Here is a 24823-nt window from a genome sequence, read left to right on the forward strand (position 1 = left end):
AGCTGTGTCTGTGGATGCCCATCCCTCCAAGGCTGGCCTGGGCAGGCACTGGTCGCAGCCTTCAGTCCAGCTGTGTCTGTGGATGCCCATCCCTCCAAGGCGGGCCTGGGCAGGCACTGGTCGCAGCCTTCAGTCCAGCTGTGTCTGTGGATGCCCATCCCTCCAAGGCTGGCCTGGGCAGGCACTGGTCGCAGCCTTCAGTCCAGCTGTGTCTGTGGATGCCCATCCCTCCAAGGCTGGCCTGGGCAGGCACTGGTCGCAGCCTTCAGTCCAGCTGTGTCTGTGGATGCCCATCCCTCCAAGGCTGGCCTGGGCAGGCACTGGTCGCAGCCTTCAGTCCAGCTGTGTCTGTGGATGCCCATCCCTCCAAGGCGGGCCTGGGCAGGCACTGGTCGCAGCCTTCAGTCCAGCTGTGTCTGTGGATGCCCATCCCTCCAAGGCTGGCCTGGGCAGGCACTGGTCGCAGCCTTCAGTCCAGCTGTGTCTGTGGATGCCCATCCCTCCAAGGCTGGCCTGGGCAGGCACTGGTCGCAGCCTTCAGTCCAGCTGTGTCTGTGGATGCCCATCCCTCCAAGGCTGGCCTGGGCAGGCACTGGTCGCAGCCTTCAGTCCAGCTGTGTCTGTGGATGCCCATCCCTCCAAGGCGGGCCTGGGCATCTGCTCAGGCAGAATAAACTTGCGTAGAGCTGAGGAAGTTCAGCCTCCTCCAGGTTGCACAGAGGTGATTTTATAAGCACCTCAGAGAGGTGCAGTCTGGGTCCTCAGTAGGAGGCATCCTTGACCAACCCCAGCTATAAATGCTTGTACTCAGAGATTCTGCATATCCATTTTCAGAGATGTTGCAGCACAAAGGGGTCAGATTCCTTCCAAAGCCAGATCACCCAGAGAAAGGCTGGTATACACACATTCCCTCAGAACTGATGGAGAAAGTGCTTCATGACTCAGTTTTAGAGAAGATGTGTTTGGAGAGGAGCTCAAGTCAGTGCTCATTACTTAGCTGCCTCTTTGGCCTGTTTCCTTTGGACGGGAAATACAAAGTCTGAGGCAGACCTTCTCGGTCTGAGTTCAGCATAGTTGCCCAGATGCTGCTCTGCCTTGCTTGGTAATTTATCTTAGAATGCTCTAGGGTGGGTCTGTACTTACAGGCCCCAAGCCCTCCCCGTACTGGCAGTAGAGCTGTTGGTTTCTTGCCCTGGACATAGGCCACCCTGTTGGTGCTGTGCTTCAGGCTGATGAGGCTGCAGAGCGGTACCCACGTCGTGCACACAGGTCAGCACACACACACTTCCCTCTCCCTGCCCGCTGGGAGAAGCTCTTTATTTCTAGAATATGACTTGGACTCCTTTTTCGATGGCCTTTTCCCTCCTGCTCTGACTGCACGGCTTAGGTCTTTGCAAAAGGAACTTGAAATTGGCTAAGAGAGGTGAGGAAGCTCTCTGAGCAGTGCCGCCTTTGCTCTTTTCTGGTTGTTTAGAGGGTAGACAGGAAATGGAGCTTCCTGGCTCCTCTTTGCCAAAATGAATTGTTCAGGGAACCCAGTGCTCTTCTTGGACACCGTGTTTTCCTCTTCCCCAGCACAGAGGTCTGGAGAGGAAAATAAGTAGGCAGCACCACGAGCTCTTGGAGGCTGAGGTCGAAAGGATACTGTGGGTCCTTTCGTCAAGGGGGAAGCCCTCTTTACTAGAAAGAGTCCCCATGGAATAAGCCACATGATGAGTCCTTTTCCCAGCTGGGCACCGTGGGTTCTGTAAGATGGGTCTGCACATTTCGTGGTGAGAGCTAGGCCGTCTCTAGTAGGGAATCTGGAGTTGTCAGCTGTGTCCTGGGTTTAAGAGGTGGCTTTACTTTCGAATGTAAAACTGACTGTGCCTTAGCATCACCCTGTCCGGTGCCCCTGGGGCAGCTGGTGGTGTCCAGGAGAATGGATGCCTGCTCCAGATTTAGATGCCTACTTGGGCTTTTATTTGGTTTGGGGTATCCCTGTCTTCTGCTCTGCAAGTTGGGGGAGCAAAGCTAGTGTCCCAGGAGACTTGTGCCACAGCTTGTTCGCAGTTTACACAAACTTGTTCGCGTTAAGGCTCCAAGCAGAATCTGATGGGCGAACTCCAGCTGCAGTATATGGAGCTTCTGGATGTTCACCACCTTGAATGGGTGTCAGTGCCGCCGAACCATAGGGGAGGGGAGTCGAGGGGCAGAGCCGCGCTCTCCCTCTTCCTGGGAGAGCAGTGGTCTAAGCCAAGGGCTGGTGAGCTTGGGGCCTTCCTCTCCTCGCTGCTGCAGGAAGGGGGCAGTTAGGACCCCTCTTAAGCAGGCTTCTGTTTCTTACCACTAACTTGGCTTCCTTTTTCATCCAAAAGTTGGAATTCCCCAAATACCCTGTAGAGGCCAAATCTGAATTCTGAGATTTTGAAATATCTTAAACCACGAGAGAAAGTCTAGTTCTGTCCCACCTCTGAGCAGCAGGCCCTCTGTCCCTTCCTCTCCTCTGAGTCAGACAGCTCTAGCAAGCAAGGTTACTTGGCTAGTTCCTAATGCACTGATGGGAGCCATCCCATTAAGGACGACTTCTACTCAAAACATGACCCTCTGGACTTCAGATGCCTCATTTAGCAGGAAAAGGCACTGATTAGATGTATTTATGTGACTGCGGGCATTTGTGGCTGTAGAGTCCTTGACCATAATGTTATATGTAATGGGAACTATCTTATAAACTTGAAAAAATAAAGTTTTTATTTTCTATATGGTTTGCTCCTGTGTCTTTTCTGAGTAGGATCAGCCCAGTTGCCCAGCTGAGTAGGCTTCTAAGTAGGGCTTCATAAAAAATCAGAAGAGCTCATTAGAAAGATGGCACCCTTTCAGTAACTGAGTCATTAATTTCACGAAAAGAAACAAACAAAACTAACCATTTGGTATAAATAAATGAGAAAATTAAATATTTTAAAATAATTTGCAAGGGAAAGTTTATTTCTTAATTGTTTCTAAAATACATCACTGGGCTTCCCTGGTGGCGCAGTGGCTGAGAGTCTGCCTGCCAATGCAGGCGACACGGGTTCGAGCCCTGGTCTGGGAAGATCCCACATGCCGCGGAGCAACTAAGCCCGTGCGCCACAACTACTGAGCCTGCGCGTCTGGAGCCTGTGCTCCGCAACAAGAGAGGCCGCGATGGTGAGAGGCCCGCGCACCACGATGAAGAGTGGCCCCCGCTCGCCGCAACTAGAGAAAGCCCTCGCACGGAAACGAAGACCCAACACAACCATAAATAAATAATAAATTAAAAATAAATAAATAAATAAAATAAAATAAAATAAAATAAAATACATCACTTTTCAAAGTTTAGGACTGGAACACCAAGAGATTTCATTTGCTGTCAAATGTGCTGAAATTTAATTATTAAAAAAATCAATACCTTGCTGTGCTGAGCTTAAAATGCAAAAGCAATAAAACTGACAAATTGATATCAAACTGTTTGATTTGGCTTGTTTTCATGTTACATCAACTACTTTTTTCATTTCTTTAGATGTGAGTCTGACTGTTCATTGGTCTGGAAAACAGTCAGGAATCCTTTTGCCTTTTATTCCAGTAGAGATTAGAATTGGGTTCTAGCTTCCAAGTACCATACATGTCAGACTATAAGATGTATTTTTCCCCAAATTAATTCCCCCCAGAAAAGAGGGGGTTGCCTTGTATTCTGAGGCATTAAATCTTTTCATCAGAAGATGCACATTTTGAGCCACAATATAGTTGAAGCAAACTTGTTAATCGGTCAGAAGTACAGGTATCAGAGTGTTATTAGTTTTTAAGCCCAAAGAGTAAACATCTCCATCTCCCCCCTCCAATAGGTATAACATCTGCACGTTTCTCAAGAACCTTTCCGGTGGCAGGTTAAAATGAGCAAATCAAGAGCTTTTTTAGAAACAAGTTTCTTGACATAAAAAAAAAAATGGAAATCTTCAAAGGAAATTTCTAATTACAAGTAACATCACTGTCATCTTTTTAAAATTCTTGATTCTGTAAACTTTATTTACAAATGAAACGACCACTAAATTCCACAGCTTTTTAAATTACATACGTGTTACCCTCATTTGACAATTTCATCTAGAGAATACAGATGAGAGCTTAGCCAAAAAATTAAGCATCTTTTTGGATTTTTCTCAGGGGAAATAGCCTAAGACACTACACTGCGTCATCTGGGCATGTATGGCATCTCCCCAGAGCCTAGTCTTCTCCACATATGACAGGAAGAAGTAGAGAAAAGTAAATGTAGCAAGTTTTGTTTTTTTGTTTGTTTGTTTTTTTAACTTATTTATTTATTCTTGGCTGTGTTGGGTCTTCGTTTCTGTGCGAGGGCTTTCTCTAGTTGCGGCGAGCGGGGGCCACTCTTTGTCGCGGTGCGCGGGCCTCTCACTGTCGTGGCCTCTCTTGTTGCGGAGCACAGGCTCCAGACGCACAGGCTCAGTAGTTGTGGCTCACGGGCCCAGCTGCTCCGTGGCATGTGGGATCTTCCCAGACCAGGGCTCGAACCCGCGTCCCCTGCATTGGCAGGCAGATTCTCAACCACTGCGCCACCAGGGAAGCCCTGTTTTGTTTTTTTTTTAATTGAAGTATAGTTGAGAGCAAGTATTTGTTTTAGTGAACCCCTTAGAAGCTATGTTTGAGGCTAGGTTGGACACTAAGCCCAGGGATTTATAAAGGCCAAGCCTGCTCTCTGAGGTCTCAACCCTCGATATTCCCTATGAGTTGAGAAAAATAATGATTCCACTTTTGTGTGTGTGCAAATGTGTGTTTATAGTCAATTAAAAAAATGGTCCTTTTTCTGAGGTTATATGTCCTTTCATAAGACAAGATAATAGATGGTGGTAGTTTTTACTGCCCTTTTTCATTAAAATTAACTTGGCAACCATGTTGGCCATTATACTGGTTCATGAAATGCAAAAGTCTGAAAATCATTGGACTAAGTGATCCTGGAGATCCTTTCTACCTCTACCATTCTGTGTATGTAAAAAGCACCAGCGTCATCTTCCCAGAGTTCCTCCCTGCTCCCAACCTTCATCTCTGTGTCAGCCTTGGCTCCAGGCCAGTATAACTGCTACAAGCCCTCCTTCATCCAGTCACTGCTGACTTGGTGTCTGGAATAAAGCACATCTGCGTGGCTGCCATCCTCACCTCCTTTAGGGCGTATATCAGTTTCTCAGGGAGGCCCTCCCGGCCATTCTATATAAAATTGTAACTCCCACCTACAACACACATGCACTCTCCCTACCTTATTTTTCTTTTAGCACTTAACACTATCTGATACATTCTTTCACTTATTCTGTTTACTGTGTCTCCACTAGATGAATGAATGAATAACAGACTCTCCTGGATCCCGTCCCAGTGGTGATGAACCTTTCCTTCTCTCTCCAGTGCCCTTTCCCTGCTCCTTGTTTCTCCAAACCACAGACCTCCCCAACACCACTGCCCACATCCACATCTCCTGTCATCACTGCATCGCTCCCAGTGACCTCCCAGCAAAAAGACCTTTCTTCACCTGCGCTCGCGTATTCACTTCCTGATACCAAAGGTGTACCTACTCCCGCCAGGCCCAGCAGCAGAGCTGGCTAAGAGCACACACTAGAGTCAGCCCAGATCTGGGTTCTGATGCCCACCTGAGCGGTCAACACCACACTGGCTCACCAGCTCCTGACGCTTAGAAAACAAGGTTAAGAAGTCTCGCCTAAGCCAGCCCTCTTCTCTGGCCCCAGGGCCTTTACCGACTTTGAGAGGAGGACTTAGCGTCCCTGACCCCTTTTTTCCAGGCAGCTTTGAACTTGGCGGTGGATTTAATGACACAACTAGGCTAGGGGATTTCATGAGGTTTTAATAATAATCTAATAATACTGTTCAACAAAGACAACACACGTGTCTCTCGCTTACAGAGACGCAGATACACACACCTCTTCCACCCACACAGACTGAGGTAGAAAGTACACTGCCTGAAGCACAAAACCATACTCAACGGGCTGAGCCATGGCCCAGACCACAGGTTCACAAGGCACTTGGTTGAAAGGTCACCCCTTGAGAGCAGGGGCAGAGGCCGGGCCAGCTGCACTAAGGCCTTGGAGGGGCTGACAGGGCTGACAGGCAGTCAGGCATCCCTGGCTTCCAGCCTGAGAACCTGTCCTGGAGTAGCTGGAGAGGGTAAGGGATGAAGCTGGAATGGCAGCTGATCTGCCAAGGCTAGAATGTTGCTTCTGACACATAAAAGGCCCTCAGTAAACATTTGCTGAATGAATTGAATGACTGGGGTGGGGCAGGGGAGGAAGAATTCCAGAGAACACATCCTGGAGGTCCTGGGGCCTTCCAGCCCAGGAGAGGGGAACCAAGGGTGGGACAGCAGCTCCACCAATTATTTTAGAGGGAGCCAGGGAGGTAAAAATACCAACACTGGGATGCTTTGGGGTTATACTTGTTTGGGGGGAAGGGAAGGGGGGGGGTCTCTTCTTTCCTCCCAAAGTGTTTCATACATAATTGGGGCCCTTGACCCTCCAGGGCCCAGCCCTTCTCAATCTTGTTCTCATCCTTGAGGGCAGGCCTCTGTCTTCCTCAACTCTGGTCTCCAGCGCCTGGCACAGATCAGGCATCAAGTGCTCGTTGAGTGAATCAAGGCCCATAGCAGCATCAGGAGCTTATCTTCTATATTCTACCGACTGATTCCGTCTGGCCTTCAGTGCCCTGTCGGGGTCTGAGCCTGCCTCAAAGGACACCATTCACCTCTCCCTTCCACGGCAAAGCACCCTCATCCCTACTTTTGGGGAAAAAGTTCTTAGCCAAATGGGCCATGCGCCTGTTCTGAGGCAGCTGACGCCCCTCGAGGGAGCGCAGACCCCAGGTCCCGTCCAACTGGTCAGGCTCCCAGCGGCAGCTGGGGTGCAGCCAGCGGTAGTAGGCCAGCCGCAGAGCCAGCCCCAGGAGGAAGCAGGCGCCGGCCGCGGGCAGCAGCCTCTGCAACAGGCACCCGCTGGGCAGCCAGGTGCTCTGAGTCACCCAGGCGACCACCAGCAGAAGACTGTCATTCAGGAGGAACGCCAGGTGGATGGTAGCACGGCCTCGGGTGCGGCCCTCAGCCACGTTGAACCAGGAGAAATAAAGGATGGTGGCCACCGTCGCCCGGTACAGCCACTCGGAGCAGGGATCTGGCATAAAGTCCGTGCCCTGAAGCCAGACCCAGAACAGCAGCACCAGCCACAGGCCCAAGAAGTGCAGGGCCACATAGCGGGGGAAGAGGGCTGAGAACAGGGCCACGACCAGGACTCGGGGCCACAGCAGCAGCAGGTTCCACAGGAAGTAGATCACGGAGGCACCCAGCCCCAGGAGGGGCTTGGAGGGGAGGCAGGTGCGCAGGGCCCGGTGGTAGTCAAGCAGTGCCCACGAGATACCCACAAAGGACGTGCAGATGCTGACCCCTACGAAGAGGAAGAGGAGACAGATGAGCCCTGCGGGCAGCCGGCAGGCACTCCCCAGAGGCCACGGGTACTGCGGAGGCCGCGTAGCCACACTGAAGTGGGTATTACGGCCCCCAGTTTGTTGAAGGGAAAACTACAGCTGGAGAACAGTAAGTTCACACAACCCCAAACAGAGCTAGGATCCATATGGAGTCTGCCCTTCACCACAAACCTTTCCTTTTCGGGTGCTACCATGGTTATATTTCTCACGGATGAGAAGGTGTGTGACTTATACGCTCTCATCGGCACCCCTGTCACCCAGCATCTGGCACCCCTGGGCCTTGGCCACACCCTGAGCATCTTCTAGGGCCCTGTAACCCTTCCTTTCCCAGAAGAGCCCACGCCTTTCTTGGATCTGAAAATCAGCAGTCCACTTCCCCCTTCTTAGTCTCAGAAAGGGAAGCAGGAAATCCCATGGGCTGGCGACAGGCCTCTAGCTGAAGCTGCCTTCCGGGGCCAAAAGGGATGTCCCTGTTATACGGATGGAACAGCTTCTACTCCCCTCCACCCTCAGACTGGGCCCTGGTTTTGATTTTCCAAGACTCGAAGCGTACAGTGGGGATCCTATCCCACCTCCTAGCTGCCCATCCTGGGCTAGAAGCACCAGGCCCTCCAACGAGGGCTGGAAGCATCTCTAGACTGCTTCCTCCCCGCCCCCCTCCTATCGCATTTGATCAACAGATGTTCGCTGGGAACCTGCTATGGGTCAGGAACCCACTCCCAGCCTGGAATCAGATCTGTGGCCTTTCTAACTACCCCACACTCAGGGTCTCGGCAGGGCTGATGTTCCTCCAATTTGCCAGCATGCCGCATTCTCTGACCTGACAAGCTGTACCCTTGGTATTAGGTAGACCCATGCCCTGCTTCCCCTGGCCTACTCCTCCTTACCCTGCAAGTTCTGGCTTGATTATCCCCTATAGTCACCCATCCTGACCCCACGCCACCCCACTCCGCTGTGCAGCCCCTATAGCACCCCACTCCTGTCTGGAGTCTTATCACACAGTAATTATTTCCTTACCTCTGAGCTCCTTCAGGGTAGGAAACAGATTCTGCTCCCCAGGGATCCCACAGCAGCTGGCATATAACAGCAGCTGGCATATAACAGCAGCTGAATACATGTTTGCTAAACAAAAGTTGGAAAAACCTGTCTCTTCCCTCAATCCCCCATCCCCACTCCCTCCATACACACAGTGTAGACTGTCCCCATTTAGCCCTGGTCCTAGACACCCACTGCCTTCAAAGAGACAAACAAAAAACAGTCATCCCTCAGTATCCACAGGGGATTGGTTCCCAAAATCCGCGGATGCTCAAGTCCCTAATATAAAATGGCGTAATAGAGTCAGCCCTCTGAATCTGTGGATGCAGGACTCACAGACAGAGGCCCGATGGTACGTGCACAATGAGTGCTGTGTGTCCCAGGGCAAATCACTTCACCTTTCGGCATCTCTTCCCTCTTGTGTAAAATGGAGATAAATATAGCACCAAACTAGAGGTGCTATGAATGTGAGCGATGATGACAATAAAGCACTTTCCTCAGTGCTGGCTAATAGCAGGCACTCAATCATGATGGCTGCTATTACTGTTTTTTGTTTTTTGTTTTGTTTTTCAATTAATACTGCAGACTCAGATTAGCAAACTGAAAGGGCCCTTGGAGATTGAGTCTAACTCCCCAGCTTGTACAGCTGTGGAAACTGAGGCCAGAGAGGGGATCTCCAAGTCCCGCAGAGAGTGGAGGCAGAGCTGGGACTGGCTCCTTGGGAGGCTGTGCCTTGTACAGCAGCAGGTGTGCGAGGGCTGTGAAGGAGAAGGGGAAGCCTAGACCCTGAATCAGATGTGAGCTGGAGTCCTAACTTGGCTGCCAGCTGGCCTGTGACCTTGGGCAACTCCCCTAAAAGCCCTCCCAAAGCTTCTCTTCGCACAAACCTCTCCTGTGTTTTATGAGGCCACCTGCCTCTTCCTTTTCAGATCACTCCACACGCTTTACTGTAACTACGTGCTTTACAGTCTATGGTCCTGGCAGGCCAGGGGCTGTGTCCATCTCCTTATTCACTGTGGTGTTCCTAACACAGGGACAGGCACAAAGGTGCTCGATCAAAACAAAGGCACTCGGCATGTACAAAGGCGCTCAATAATTTATCTGTTGATCAACAAGCTGCTTATTAGGCATCAGGCACCCTACACACTTCATCTGTTATCTTCAAAATAATAAAAATTACACTTAAGATTTATTATGCACTAGGCACGAGGCTTTATAGGCGTCACTTCACTTAAACCTTTCATTAACCTTATGAGGTAGGATCATTTATTACGTCCATTTATTTGTCCAGATGAGAACAAACTGATAGCTCAGAGAGGTGGAGTCCTTTGTCCAAACTCAAGGCTAGAGCATAACTTTGGATTTGAACACAGACCTGCCCGACTAAAGGACATTCTCCTATTTTCTAAGCAGCCTTTATAAAAGAGTGAAAACCTTTCTGACATTTGTGGGCAACTTTCCCAAGGTGTAAAAGGGGGGCTGGCCGAGGGCCTGACACTCACACTGGTAGTACTCGGCGCTGCCGCTCTGCAGCATGATGGCCAGCACCAGTGTGAGCTGCGGTGTCATCTCCAGGAAGGTCTCAAAGAGCCGCAGCATGCTGATGTCCAGGGAGAGGAAGTCGGCATAGGCCAAGTCGAACTCGGAGGGCACCTCCTGCCGCCACACCAGCAGCCCCTGCCGCAGCCCCTGCACGCACCTAGGCAGTACACACGATGCCCCAAGGGGCCCAGTTAGCATCCTGTGGCATTCCTCCTTCCCTACCCATCGAGTGAATGCAGACAGGCTCAAATCCTAGCTCGTCACATACATGCTATAAGGCCTTGGGCAAGCGACTTACCTCACTGAACTTGTTTCTTCATCTGTGAAGTGGGGATAAATACAACAGCTATTACTTCTGCGGTGGCCACCATACCAAGCTCATCACAAACCTTGTCCCATTTACTCCTTTACAATATCCCCATTTTACAGATGGGGAAACAGGACCAAAGAGCAAATGAGCAGTGGAAACAGGATTTGGACCCAAAGCTGTTTGAATTTGAAAGGTGTACTAGGAAATTGCCTAAAGTTATCATTCTCAAATTTTAGCAAGTGTAAGAATTTCTTAGGATCCCGTGGGGAAGGGAGCCATTGAGAGCTTCTGAGCACAGGCAAGACAGGTCCTACTGTGCTACAGAAAGCACCCAGGGATCCATTTAAGAGTGATGGGAACAGACGGGGCAGAGTTAAGAGAGTCCAGAGGTTGGACAGACAGGCCTGAGTGATCCACTGGCACGAGGGGGGAGTGGAGGATGCACTAAGATCTCCCCCCGCCCAGAACTGATCTCAGTTGGCTATTGGGAGGTGAGGCCATTCACTCATTGCAAATTCATTCATCAGACGTTTACTGTCACTTCCCCTGGATGAACCTGACAACACACTCAGGGAGCAGGCCCGAGTTGGGGGGGGGTCCCCCAGTGCCCTGGCAGAGGCCTCAGCCTAGTCACAGGCAGGAACAGAGACCCCGTTTTCTCAGCCAAAGCTCAGTACAGTCTGTCTGACTCATGCTCAGCAGAAACAGAAGATACATGATGTAATTACAGATTCAGGGTTCATTGCGGGCTGCCAGAACTGTAATAACTGTGCCCCTTCGTGTTCACCCAACGTGTTACTGATGCCTGGACAGTCCCTCAGGCAAAACTGCAACATTCAAAGCTCCTCTCGCCCCCTCCTGGAGACTCAAGGCAAGATCTGGAGAGAATCTGTAAACATGGATTCAAGAGCAGATCCTGCCTCCCTCCATCCCATCCCAACCCAGACCACATCATGTCCTGACTTCATCACATGACTCTGACTCCTTCATTTCAGTTTCCCCATCTCTAGAGGGCCCCCGCCTGAGCCCAGTCCTACATGGCTCCAGGGACGTGGATGAGTCAGACCCCATCTCTGCCCTCTTGCTTGGTCTGGGAGTGAGGGGGTGGGGCGGGGAGCAAGTGTTCAGGGAGAATACAACTGGGAAAGACAGGGTGGGAGGCACTGGCCATGAGGGAACAAGCGCTGCTCTGGGGGTCAGGGCTGCTGAAACTCCAGGGTGACCCAGCTGATCATGAAGCTGGCTGACACTTGCTGCCTGCTTACGCTGCACCAGGGCAATTTACAGGTCTCATTCCATTTAATCCTTACACTGTGAGCCTCTGGAACAATGAGTAAACTGAGACCCAGAGGGGTCAAGTGACTTGCCCAAGGCTCCACCCACAGCTAAAAGCACCGGGAGGTCTGTTGCCACCAGGCACTGTGCGGGGAGCTTCCCCCTCTGCCCTTCACCACAGGCCTGCCAGCCACACCTATCTCTAGATCACTACCTCCTTTAACAGAGGAGGAAACTGAGGCTCAGAGAAAGGCAGGAATAAGGCCACACAGGTGGTAAAGCCAGGAATGGATCCCAAAGAGTTCGACTCCAAGTCATGCGCCTCCCTTCCCTCTCTGGGCCTCAGTTTCTTCGGCTGTGCCAGGAAGGGTACCGTTTATGAGCTCTGAGGGCTGTCAGCCGGATTTCTCCCTCATCAGGGATCAGGAGCTCACCTGTAGGGAGAGGCGCCCGCTAAACTACAAGGGGCTTAGTTTCCTCTCCGGGGTCCCAGTCCTCTCCTCTCCGTCCCCGTCGCGGGGTCAGGGCTCTCACCTGTGCTACCAGCCCAGCTGCAGGAGGTGACGTTGACTTCCGTTCCCCCTCCCTCTCCCCGAGGGCAGGGCGCTCACCTGTACAGGTAGCCCAGCTGCAGGACATGCAACAGCGCCAGGCAGTGGCCTGGGGGCCGCGGCGCGTGCGGGCTGGAGAGGTCGGCGCGCAGCCAGACCCAGCTGAAGAGCTGCAGCGCGACTGAGGCGAGGCCCAACAGCGCCAGCACTAGCGCGGCCCACAGGTAGCGACCGCTGAGCACATACTGGCTCGCGGCCCACAGGTCGGCGCCCAGGTCGATCACGAAGGCGAGGGTGCCCAATACGCCCAGGACCAGGTCCCAGAAGAGAGCGGCGCGTGGCGACCAGGGCATGACCCGCCAGCCTCTGCGCCTCTTTCTCTTCTGGGCTCGGACCCGCCCTCCCGGCCCAGGGTCGCCTTCCCAGCCCAGGGTCGCGGTGGCAGGAAGGAGGCGGACACAGCCCTCGGGGCCGCCCAGGACTCGGGCTGCGGGGCGGGACTTCCCCGTCCCGCCCTGTCCGGGGAGGAGCGAGGTCCGTAGACCCCCGCGGTTGGGGTATCAGCGGTCCCACAGATCCCTGGCCCTGCCGCCTGCCTAGGGATCCCCCCACTCTCACCCCAGCCCCGCTGAGCCCCGAGGGCCCCAAGGACCGCTAAGCCCGAAGACGGACCGTCCGAGGCGCAATGCCCTTAGTTTAGGAGGCTTCTAATCGCCTTGTTTTACATTTGAGGCTCCTGGAGACCCACAACGACGAATATGGCCCGGAGATTAGCGCCCGGGCTAGAACTGCAATGTCTCACGTCTGCATTGTTGCAAAACGAAACAACAGAACGCCAAGGCCCGTTCCGATCCCTGATTGAGGGACTTCGCGAAGTTTGCCTCCGAGTCCGGGCCGTGTGCCAGGGGAGACAGAGGGCACTGGATCAACCAGGCGCATCTTCCTGGCAGCTCATTTTACTCGGATTATCCGAATAGGAGGAGGGGGGAACATTCAATAACTGGGCAAGGGAGTTACTTTAAACATGATTTACAAATTAATAACAGAATAACATGCACGACGAGCATTGTGTTTGGGATAAAACATGAAACTTGAAAGAAATGTGCTTCTGATGGGGCCCTTGGGGCTTCATTTCCTGATCGGCTGTCCCGTCCCAGTTCATTCTGCGGACGCCGGGGAAAGGGTGGAAAGTCCAGCTCACGGCGGTGATGCTCTCCCCATTTTACCAGGAGGAAGGCGAGCCAAGCCAATCAGCGGGCGGCGCCCAAGGTCACGACACAAGCAGCGTGCGCAGGCCCAGCAGCGCCACCAGCAGGAGCGCGAGGCGGGGCGCGGGCGCGACGCCGGGGGCGCGCAGGCAGGCGGCATACCCGTCGAAGGCTACTTCGCGCAGCGCGCACACGTGCTCGGCTTGGCAGGCCTCGTCGCAGGCCCGCGTGTCGTAACTGACCGAGTTGTAGACGTAGTAGCGCTGCAGCGCGCCCTGGTCGCTGGCGATGCGGCCCAGCGCCTCGTGCATAGAGCGGGCGCCTGCGTCGGGCACGCCGTAGGCTTTGGTCACCCGGTACTCGAGCTCCCAGCGCGGCGCCCCCTGCGCGTTCGCCTGGCTCAGGTTCAAGAAGTAGGTCACCATGTCCTGCAGAGGGGGCGCGAGGCGGGCCGGCTGTGAGCAGCTGTCCACTTCCGCCCCCAATCCTCCACCTTGCATTGCCCCCAGATTCTAATAGCTGTAATCCTGACCGCTCTTAGTTATTGAGCATTTACTAGTTGCAGGGTATGCTTGGCAGACATCCTCTGACTGAATCTGATGAGGTAACTGCGCTTATTATCCCCATTTCATGGATGAGGAAACTGAGTCCTAAAGAGGTTAATTCACTTGGCCAGGGTCCCACAAGTGGCTGAGGCAGGATTGGAACCCAGCTTGTTTACCCCATGGCCTGTGCATTTTCTATTCCAGCAAGCTCCCGGGTACCCAGAAGACTGTCAGTAAAAATTTGCAGAAAGACTGGATAAAACGCAATATAAAAGCAGTGGGATGGAGTGCCTGGCTGAGAGAGCTTATAGAATTGTGCTTTGATGGGGGCTTGGGCTACACCCAAGACCCTGAGTACTCAGGTGCATTTTCAGGACTAGAACCCGGAAGGGTTTATCTGTGCAACACTTTCCACCTAAATTTGCAGTCAGGAGAGGTGGGGTAAGAGGAGCTGCCATGGATGGATGGAAATTTCTTGCTAGGCGCCTTACATTATTTCATTTAGTCTTCCCCGAACCCTGTGGTCGGAGTGCCCGTGTGGACGATGGACCACACTCTTAACAATCCTCAGACCTCTTCCCCATCTACATTCACTCTAGAGTCAAGGCCCCAGGTTAACTCATGCAGCCCCTGGTTTTAAATGTCCTTTCTCAACACCCAGATTAAATCTCTGTACCCACCTCTTTCTGGAACTCCAACTTGAATACCCAGCTGCCTCTTCCCTCAGCATTTTCACCTGGATGCCACTTAGACATCCCAAAGTTAACAGGAAAGCCAGGCTTCTGATCTTCCTCCAAAATCTGCTCCTCCTGCAGTGAGCCCGTTTCGGTAAATGGCGACCTCATCCTTCCAGGTGCTCTGGCCAAAGCCTTGGAGCCCTCGTTGCCTCCTCGCTTTCTCTTCCACCCCTCAACCAATCCGCCAGCAAATCCTGTCTGCTCTGCCTTCAAAATACATCCAGGATCTGGCTCTCCTCACCACCCACGGGTGCCACCCTGGCCCACACCACCATCACCTCTCAGTGGCTGTGGTCACCTCCTAATTGGTCCCCCTGTGTCTGCCCTTGCCCCCTACAGCCTGTTCTTCACCCAGCAGAATGGTGGTTTTCTAAAATTCCAGAGTCATCCTCATGGCCTGCATTACCTGACCCCCCCTCTCCCCCTCCCCTCGTGACCTCCGCCGTGGCCTCGCGGGCCTCCGTGCTCCTCCCCTAACACACTAAGCGCATTCCCACCCTGGGCCTCTGACGTGTTTTTCCTGTTCCTTCCCCAGACGCTCACACAGCTCACTCCCTGAATTTACTCAGAATTCAAATGTCACCCTATCAGTGACACTTCCCTGCCCCATCTAACACTACACACATATACACGTACCCCGTAACTGTCACCACCTGCCTCCTCACCCTGTTTTCTTTCCTCCTTAGCACTTATTTCGTGCCACACTTAACTTTATGTGTTTGTTTATTGTCTGTCAGCTCCAGGAGAGCAGTGACTTTTGTTCACTTATGTATCTCCTGAGCTTAGCACGGGGCCTGGCACATGGCAGAGGCTTAACACGTTTTGTGGAATACATTAAGGAATAATATTTCTTTGTCATTTCAGTAATCACAAGCACATCCCAGGAGGTGTGGGATTGCTCATTGAGTTAGGGGCCTGCTTGGCTGCGGCGTAGTCAGTGTAGAGAAGACCTGGCAGTGGGCCTGAGGTCACACTGTGAGAGACCTTGAATACCAGGCCAAGGAGAGTTACACTGTGAGAGACCTTGAATACCAGACCAAAGAGATCCAACTTATCTTGGGAGCATTGGGGAGCCACTGAAGGTTTTTGAGCAGGAAAGAGACAAGAAGTGCTTTAGAAAGATTAATCCCCTCCTTAGCTGTACCAGATGAGCTACAGCAGGGCAGTGCTGGAGGCGGGGAGAACACGTAGAAGGCCTTGACAATGATCCAGGGCAAAGGGCAATTTGGAGAAGAATTGACCTGACTTGGTGGCAGGATTTGGAGGTAGAGCCAGGGTTCTGATCCTGAGCTCTAAAAGGGTGGAAGTAACTTGACCTTCCTGAGTCTCAGTGGTCAGTAGAGGGTGGATTAGCTACGGAAGGCAGTGATGTTATCAGGTCCCTCCTCCCTCCTCCTCTGGCCCCAGCAGACCCAAGGCTCCTGACCTGCAGGCTCAGTGTGGCTCGGTCGTATTCAAACACCCGGATGCCTGGATTGTTGGCTCCGTTGACCACTCCAGGTAACGTGGTTTTCCATGGGGTGACCCCAGGTGTAAGGAACATGACACTGATGGGGGTACCTTTCAAGAGAGAGTGGAGCTGAGAGGCTGGCGAGGGAAAGAGGGAGTTGGTCTGGCCGTTGCCCTCCAGGTTGGATACCTGCATCATCGTAGAACATCCGAAAGCTGTCGGTGTGGTGGTGCCCGAAGAACTGCCCTGCAATGACTCGATGATGCTTCCGGACCACCTTCAGGTACTCCTGGTTGGGGCCCTCCCGGAACCACGCTTTGTTCCGCGTCTTCTCAAAGAACCCCGGGGGCACATGGCCGATAATGTACACCTACGAGGAAGGGGTGCCCAGCAGGGGCTCAGAGACCCCTTCCACAACTTTTCATCTCTACCTCTCACAACCTGCCCGTCTCCCCAGAGGCAAGCAGATGGGCTCAAAGGTACCTCCTCCCCCATCCCTCTCCCAGGTGATCCGGCATCTCCCTGTACCCAGAAATGAATGTGCCACGTGCTTCCCTCCCTCTGTGCCTTTACCCATGCTATGCCTGCCACCTGGAGCGCCCTTCTCATTCTCACTTCGGTAAATGCTACTCATGCTTCAAAACCCAGCTCGAAGGATACCTCCTCCTGAAACCTTTCTGATCCTTCAGAGACAAGTCTTCTCTTCTTGGAGAGCTCAGGCACTGTAACCAAACCTTCCTTGCATGGTTGTGTAGCATATGCTGTGTGGTAATGTGTGTTCACGTCTTACATTCCTCGAGTCTCTCAGCTAACAGTGCCTGGGCCCTTGGTCCCCATTGCAAGACGTAGAATGGGCGGCGGGGGCAGTGGTAGGAAGGGCAGTTAAGAGCATGAGCTTTGGAGCCAAACTGCAGCTGGACACCAGCTGTGTGTCACCTCCCCGAGCTTCAGTTTTCTCATCGGGAAGGGCACCTAACTGGTGGAGATATGAGAGTTAAATGAGATCATCCATATAAAGCACTTAGCAACATATCTGATGCATAGTGAGGGCAAAAGCACCGGCCATGAGATCCTGCTGGGATGCGCTGGTCAGAGCAGGGACTCAGGCAAATGAGACACAGGGTCAGTCATCGGGGGCCTGCTAGCCCAGCAGACTAGACGGACACACCTCAAGGGCAGGGCATCCGCTTGAGGTCTAGCCCACAGTGTGGCTGCAGCTGTGCTGGCCTTGGATTCTGGAGACTGGGGTTCTAGTCTAGGCCCCACCACTTATTGTGTGACTTGAGACTGTCACTGCCCATCAGGAGCCTCACATCTGCAATGGACTCCAGGGTCCCAGCCTCACAGGCTGTTGTGAGGATGGAAGCAGCCCCCTCAGGTGCCGAGCTGATGAAGGACCCTCTGTGATGTGGGCATCTCAAGTGAGTGGGTGAGTCTGTGCCAAAGTGGGGGACTTGTACGGGAAGAGACCCCAGGGAGGGAAGAGGAGGAGTGGGGAGCCCTTACCATTTCCCCAGCTCGGGACGCATTGGTCAGCACATCGTCCAGCCACTGGAACTGCTGGCCAGGGTCGGCCATGCCGGCCGTCTGCTGGTTGTTGCTATAGTACAGATTGGTGTTGAGGACCACGATTCGCCCAGCTGCGCTTGGCCCCGGCAGTTTCTCAGAATAGAAGGCACCTAGGACATCACAGCCAGGGGGAATCTGAAGGGGTCTCCAGCCTCCGAACAGACACACCTCTGTCCCCCTCCACTTCACTCGCCCACCTTCTCCTTCCCTTGCGTCCTCCCTTCCCATCTTTCCCATAGGAGCGGCATCGTGGGTAAGGCCAAAGGCTCTGGAGCCAGGCTGCCTGGGTTCAAGTCCTGGCTCTATCACTTCCTAGCTGTGCAACTTGGGAAAGTTCCTTAACCTCTCTATGCCTCAGTTTCCTCCTCCGTATAATGGGAATAACATGGAGGTGTGTTTGCCCCTCCAGATCCACTGTCAACCCTTCTCTGCTCAGCTCTCTGCCCCAGGAGCTGTGGGTTAAATCCATGGGCTTCTGTGCTGTGAGCTTCTGGTTGGGTTTGACCAATGGGGAGCCCCAACAGCAAGGGACTGAGGTAAGGAAGGAGAGGAGGTCAGGTCACTTTGGGATACTGTGTCTCCAAACCAGTGATTCTCAACCTGGTGATTTTGTCCCCAAGACTTGGCAACGTCCAGAGACATTTTTGGTTTTCACAACTGGAGGTGTTACTAGCAACTAGTGGATAGAGGCCAGGGACGCTGCTAAGCACCTTACAATGTACAGGACGGCCCCACAACAAAGAATTATCCAGCCCCAAATGTCAACAGTGGCAAGGTTGAGAAACCTGGCCTGAGCTGAAGGTCACTGCCCCTACCTAGGATTGTTGTAAGGAGTCTAGCAGTGTGCTGAGGGCAGTTCCGGGCACACAGGAAATGCTCAGTGAATATTCTCTTATGATCCTCATTAGTGCTGTGGGGTTAAGAACATGGGCATTGGAATCAGCCCTGGATCCTACTCCCAAGTCTGCCTCCTCTAAGCTGGGTGACCTTGGCCGAGTGACTTATTATGTTCAAGCCTCAGTCTCCTTATCTGTAAAATGGGGATAAAATCAGTCCCTATTTCATGGGGATGTTGTGAAGATGAAATTAGATCAGACCTTGGCATAAAGTGCTCCTTACAGTAGCAAATGATGTTAGTACCTTCTCTGAAGAGAGCGATGGATTCGTTACTGAGCCAGGGTCGCCACAGCTCTGCTACCTGATTGTAGATATTGTTGCTTCCTGCCGGGAACTGGTTTTTGGGGTGAAAGTCATGATTTCCCAAAGCAGCATAGACTTTAGTATCTGGGAGGAAAAAGAAAAATATAAGAATGTATATGCAAAAGTGCTTAGTGGAGTTAGTTTCAGCCACTGGCTATCAGAGCTAATAGGGAAGAGCTATAGCACAGATAAGAAAAAATACAGAGCCAAGCAGAAAACCACATTATAGAATCTGGCAGAACTTGGCTCAGATCTGGGAAGGAAGAGCAGTGAGTTCTCTAACTCCATTCCCCGCAGAAATTTCCGTGGTCAGAAATGAAGCATGAGATAAGGAGGAGAAAGCTAGAAGATGCAAATAAACTTCAGATCCATGATCAGCCACTTGGTCATTTAGTGTGCCTTGTTCTTGTCAATTCCAGATCCATCTTACTGTTAGGGAAGGGGTCTGCTGTACCCTGGAAGGCCTTGGGAGTTTCACTCATTCATGAATCAACAAATATTTACTGAGCACCTAGTACATGCAAACGTGTAGACCTGGGCCCCCAGGCCCAGGCCCAGAGGCCTGGCAGTGCGGTAGGGTTGATAGGCATTGAGTAATGGCTGTCACAAAAAGGGAAGAGCCACTTGCTGTGGGAGTGTATAACAGGGGTGGGAGTGGGGGTCAGGGGAGCCTCCCTGAGGATGTGGCCTGTGAATGAACCCAGGAGGGAGAGGGGAGCCTGTCAGACTCATTTCTTCCTTGTGAGTAGCCTCACTCCTGCTTTTATTTTACATCTGTGTCTGGCATGTAGTAGTTGCTCAATAAATATTTGATAATAAACAAAAACTCCTCTGAGCTCAAGGCAGGGCCTTGCCCTTATATGAGCTTGGCTTACCCCAGAGAGTGAACTTGAACCAATGAGGAAGGCTGGCGCCTCCAATTCCTACTTGAAAAAATGATTCTAACAAACCCTTTACCCTGTATAGCCTACAAGATCTGGAAATGCTAAGCTCTGCCAAAGGAGGAGGCTGTAGAATTCCCGTGAGGAATTATTCACAAAGCCAGAAGTCATGGCTGTGACTGCCTGAAAGAAAACCTCACCTCTCTAACATAGATACAGGCAACCATAAGAATTCATTTAAGGACTTCCCTGGTGGCGCAGTGGTTAAGAATCCGCCTGCCAATGCAGGGGACATGGGTTCGAGCCCTTGTCTGGGAAGATCCACATGCCGCGGAGCAACTAAGCCCGTGCGCCACAACTACTGAGCCTGCGCTCTAGAGCCCGTGAGCCACAACTACTGCGCCTGCATGCCACAACCACTGAAGCCCGGACGCCTAGAGCCCGTGCTCTGCAACAAGAGAAGCCACCGCAATGAGAAGCCTGCGCACTGCCACGAGCCCCCCCACTCACTGCAACTAGAGAAAGCCTGCGCGCAGCAACGAAGACCCAATGCAGCCAAAAATAAATAAATAAATAAATAAACAACAGAATGAAATACAGCTCTGATATTTATTTAAAAAAAAAAAAAAGAATTCATTTAAGAGAAAACACAAATCCCTGGCATCCCAAAGGCAGATGAGAAGGGAGGTTATCTCTCCTGTTTTATAAGCAGATAAGGTAGGGTGTCCCCAGAGACATAAGAGAAGCCATTTTTGGCCTAAGCCATTTTGGGATCTAAGCCTGGCTACAATGCTTGCCCTTGAACAGATCTCAGTAACAATGATCTTAAGGGAACAAAAGAACAAATGACTGTTATCAGGCAAGAGAAGTAACAAGGGCAAAGATAATAAATCAGTTGTAAAGACTCCCAGTTCTGTTTCAATGGTAAAGATTAGCCTGAAGCACTGTCTTGAGCTGTTTGGCAGAATTTAAACCCCCTCAACCATGAGATCAACTGGAACCTAAGGAATGATGATGCTGACCTTTGCTGACCCTTGTGACTTCAATCAACTAAAGCTTGGACTCTGTCAACCTTTGCCCCAATTCTAAGTTGCATTCTCCTGCCCAAGCCCCTTCATGAATATGCATATATCCTTAGCTTAAAACTTCCCCAATTTTGCTGTTCAAGGACACACTGATTTGGAAAGATCCCTGGTGTTCTCCTTACGTGTTGCAAGTAATAAATCCTTCCTTCTCCTGATCTTTGGCTTGGTTGTGCCTTTTGGCTTGACACCCACCAAGAGGCAAACCCAGTTTTGGGGTAACAGGTTTTTGCCACTTCTATGTGTCGGGCACTGTTAGAAGATCCTTACAAGCCTAAGCTCCATGAGGGCCTGACCTGGCATCTTGTTCACGGCCACATCCCCTACCCCTAGCATGCTGTCTCACCCGTAGAGGACACTCAAATATTTGTTGACTGACTAAATGAATGAATGGATTACCTTATTTAATCCTCATAACAACCCTTTGGGCAGGTACCATTATTTTCCTCATTTTGCACAGGGAGAACACTGAGTGTCCGGAGGATGGCCCAGCTATAGAGCGTGGCAGAACCTGAATTGGGACCTGGATCAGTTTGCCTTGCACACCTGTGTTTACCATCGGCCACGGTGGAAAGACAGGGGCCAGTGTTCACAGTGACTCTGATGGGGGGGACACAGGTGCACGTGGCAGGAAGAACTCATGACATGGAACCAAAATCTCAAATTTCAGTCCCTTCCTCTTCTCCAACAAGTTGCTTCAGCTTATTTATCTCTATGATAGGGAGTGTTCTGCTTGACCTATGTTGCTACCATTCTCAAATAAGATAATGCCTCATTTCACCTCTTCCAATGTGTTCATATTTTAACATCTCTATAAGTGGGACGTGTCTTACCGTTGAGGCCATGGGAAAGTTCTGTGTCATACTTTAATGGACAGCATTTTTTTTTTCTTTTTTTTCTTTTGGCCACGCCATGCAACTTGCAGGATCTTAGTTCCCCAACCAGGGATTGAACCCGCACCCCCCTGCAGTGAAAGGGCTGAGTCCTAACCACTGGACCACCAGGGAATTCCCCGGAGAGCATTTTTTTTCTTAGCGATACATAAAATAATGAAACATCTTACAGCCAATGGTATCTTGGATTTAGGAAATTCAGTAAATGTGCAAGCACGTTATAAACTGTAAAATCTTATTTACACTTGTATGTCAGGTCATAGTAATAAAGCATTTTCTTATCCATTATTTCACTTTTATTCCTGAAGCCCCATGTGGAGCAGAGAAAAGAGTGCTCAGTGTTGGATCTAAGTTTGAATCCCTCCCTAGGAACTGACTAGCTTTGAGCCATAGGTTCCTTATCTATACACTGGGGATAATAATACCTATTGTTGCCATGGGGGAGAGTGTCCTGGTTTGAACCTAGTAGTGACTTCTGCTGGAAGATGAAGTAGCCCAGGCATATCTGGGTTGGGTTGGGTTGGGTTGAGTTACATAGACTAGAAGCATCCAGGCAACTTCTTTGCACAAATTGATTTACGTTGAGGGAAGGAGGTGTCAGAAATGAGGTTGCCTCGGGGACAGATGTGGGATGGTAACAGCAGCTCGGGGGGCCCCTCCTGGAGTGGCAGTAGAAGTGATACGTAAGAGATGTCCTCAAACCAGGATCTGCATCCTCAACCTTGCCTGTTTCCTTGACCCCAAGGCTCACATTTGTCATCAGTAAAAATGTGAGAGAGCTCCACTCTCTTGGAGTCTCCTGAGTCTCATTCCTGACAGTGAATGAGCTAAGGCATATAATATTCTTAGAGGAGTGCCTGACACTTAGCCCTTGATACATAGATACATATAGTTGTTCTTGCTGCTGCTATTACTTATTTTTATTATCATTATTTCATATCTGGGTCCTGGGGACCCATGACCAAGACCTTTAGAGGAAGCAGCTGTGCCGGAACCCAAAGGAGATTGGGGGATGGGGAGGGGGGTCCGAGGGGTCTGCTTTCACAGGTGTCCAGCTGGCAGGCTGAGAGCCTGATTCAGCCCCCAGGACCTTGTGTTTGGCACAGCCTGATTAAAGCCATTTTCAAGGGCCATTAGATGGAGCGCCCAGGCTGCATTCTCCCTGTCAAGTCCCGTGGGGCTGCTACCATAATCACTCACAGTCCTGGCCTGCTCTCCCAGGCTCTGAAGGCCTTGGACTGCACCACGAAACAGCACTTTGGCTGGAAATCAGCATCTCGCCAAAGTCCCAGCAGCCGGGATGGTTTAAAGGCAGTAGATGGCAATTCCAGAGCCACAGCAGGATGCAAGGGCTGTGTGTGAGACCACGTGAGACTTACCCAGGGAAGATGCCTAAATATAACAGTAAATGCCTCGAGAAGGGGCTGTGAGTCTGCTGTTAAACTGTCAGGACAGAAGCCAGTGAAATGTCAGGCATTTCCTTTACTAAAAAAGAAACAACAGGCCCAAAATGGAGTTACTTGTGCTAAGCCCCAGGTCAGCAAACCAAGTTAGGTATTAACCAAGTTAATACCTAACCTAACTGAGGTTTCAGCCTCTCCCAAGAATGTGACCTTTAAACAGTCAATCTGGAATTACCTGGTCAGCACTAGTGAGGAAATCTGCCTGATAGACACCACCCCTTCCCCTAAACGAAGGTAACCTTGCCTGAAACAATCCACTTTTTGCTAGAATCTTCCTTTTTCCACTGCCTTCTGTTTATAAAACCTTCCATTTGTACAGCTCCTTGGAGTGCCTTTCTTTTTTTTCGTTTTGGCCGCACTGCACAGCATGCGGGATCTTAGTTCCCCGACCAGGGATCGAACCCGTGCCCCATGCAGTGGAAGTACAGAGGCTTAACCACTGGACCGCCAGGGAAGTTCCTGGCGCTCCTTTCTATTTGCTAGATGGGATGCTGCCTGATTCATGAATTGTTGAATACAGCCAAATAGATCTTCAGATTTACTCAGTTGAATTTGGTTTTTTAACACCATTAACAGGATTCTGTGTGTATCCACAGGCCGACAAACTCTCATGTTCCTTACAGGGTTGTTGGAAGGTAAGACACAATCACTGTGAAGTGCCTGGCACGGGACTTGGCCAGCAGCCATCGTTGTCCACGGGTGAAGGTCGTTCCTCTCCATCTTGCTGCCGTTGTCGTCCCACTGTGCCAGGCACCGCCTGGGCATCAGGGAATGCTGTGGGGACCTGGGGCACAGCCTTACCTGGAAAGGCCTTTCTGATGAGCTCGGTCAGGTTCTCCACAATTTGCAGCACGGCCGCCTCTCCCAGGTTCTCGTTGGGCACGTGGGGTGTGTCATCACTGCAAAACACCGCCAGGCAGCTCGGGAAGTGGCACAAGGAAAAGAAGGGACGGCTCTACCGCGAGAAAAGAGACTGCAGAACTGGGCCTCAGACAGCTACTGAAGGGGAACGACCAGGCTGGAGCTGGGAGTCACATGGGACAAAGTCCAAACCCAGGCTCTGCCATTGACCGGCTATGGGTCCCTGGGCTGGTTGTTTAACCTCTCTGAGTTTCCATTAGCTCATCTATAAAATAGGGACAATAATGGTACCTACACACAGAGTATTTGTGGGACTTCAATAAAGGGGGAAAAGTATATATATAAAATGTAGTAGCTGCTAGGTTGCAGTTAATATGGTCTTGAGAGGGAAGCTCTGGGTTTCCAGTCTCATCTGCAAGCCCCTGGGGAGCTTGGGTTGGACAAGCCGTGTCTGAGTTCTGAGTTTCCCCAAGGGTTCTAAGGAGTTTGGAGCTGGCTTCAGAATATAGAATTCAGATCTACTCTGGTAGGTCGAGGACCTACCCCAGGACCATTTAGTCCCCCATGTTTGACAGACTTAAATTCCTGGATCCACCTTAGAAAGGTGCAGCAAGGTGGGGGAAGAAGTGGAAAAGGAGGTTTGGGGGATGCTAAGAGCCCTCACAACTAAAGCCTGAGGACTCTGCTGGACCGACGGGGTGAGGCAGCTGCTGCCCAGAGACTCCCCAGGGAAGGTAAT

General features: G+C 51.5%; 2 protein-coding genes across 2 annotated transcripts; both read right to left on the reverse strand.

Moving 5' to 3' along the window:
- Positions 1–5617: 5617 nt before the first annotated feature.
- Positions 5618–12612, reverse strand: XKR8 (XK related 8). The gene is made up of 3 exons (XM_061184660.1): positions 12256–12612; positions 10020–10216; positions 5618–7442 (listed from the first exon to the last, which is right to left on the reverse strand). The coding sequence occupies exons 1-3, from the start codon at positions 12546–12548 to the stop codon at positions 6733–6735; spliced, it is 1200 nt and encodes a 399-aa protein (XP_061040643.1). The 5' UTR covers positions 12549–12612; the 3' UTR covers positions 5618–6732.
- Positions 12613–13183: 571 nt separating this feature from the next.
- Positions 13184–24144, reverse strand: SMPDL3B (sphingomyelin phosphodiesterase acid like 3B). Its single transcript, XM_061186904.1, has 6 exons — positions 24025–24144; positions 18845–18988; positions 17642–17814; positions 16325–16505; positions 16112–16245; positions 13184–13831 (listed from the first exon to the last, which is right to left on the reverse strand). The coding sequence occupies exons 3-6, from the start codon at positions 17711–17713 to the stop codon at positions 13466–13468; spliced, it is 753 nt and encodes a 250-aa protein (XP_061042887.1). The 5' UTR covers positions 17714–17814; positions 18845–18988; positions 24025–24144; the 3' UTR covers positions 13184–13465.
- Between the last annotated feature and the right edge of the window lie 679 nt (positions 24145–24823).

The sequence above is a fragment of the Eubalaena glacialis genome, chromosome 3, assembly GCF_028564815.1.
Source record: "Eubalaena glacialis isolate mEubGla1 chromosome 3, mEubGla1.1.hap2.+ XY, whole genome shotgun sequence".
Taxonomy (NCBI): domain Eukaryota; kingdom Metazoa; phylum Chordata; class Mammalia; order Artiodactyla; family Balaenidae; genus Eubalaena; species Eubalaena glacialis.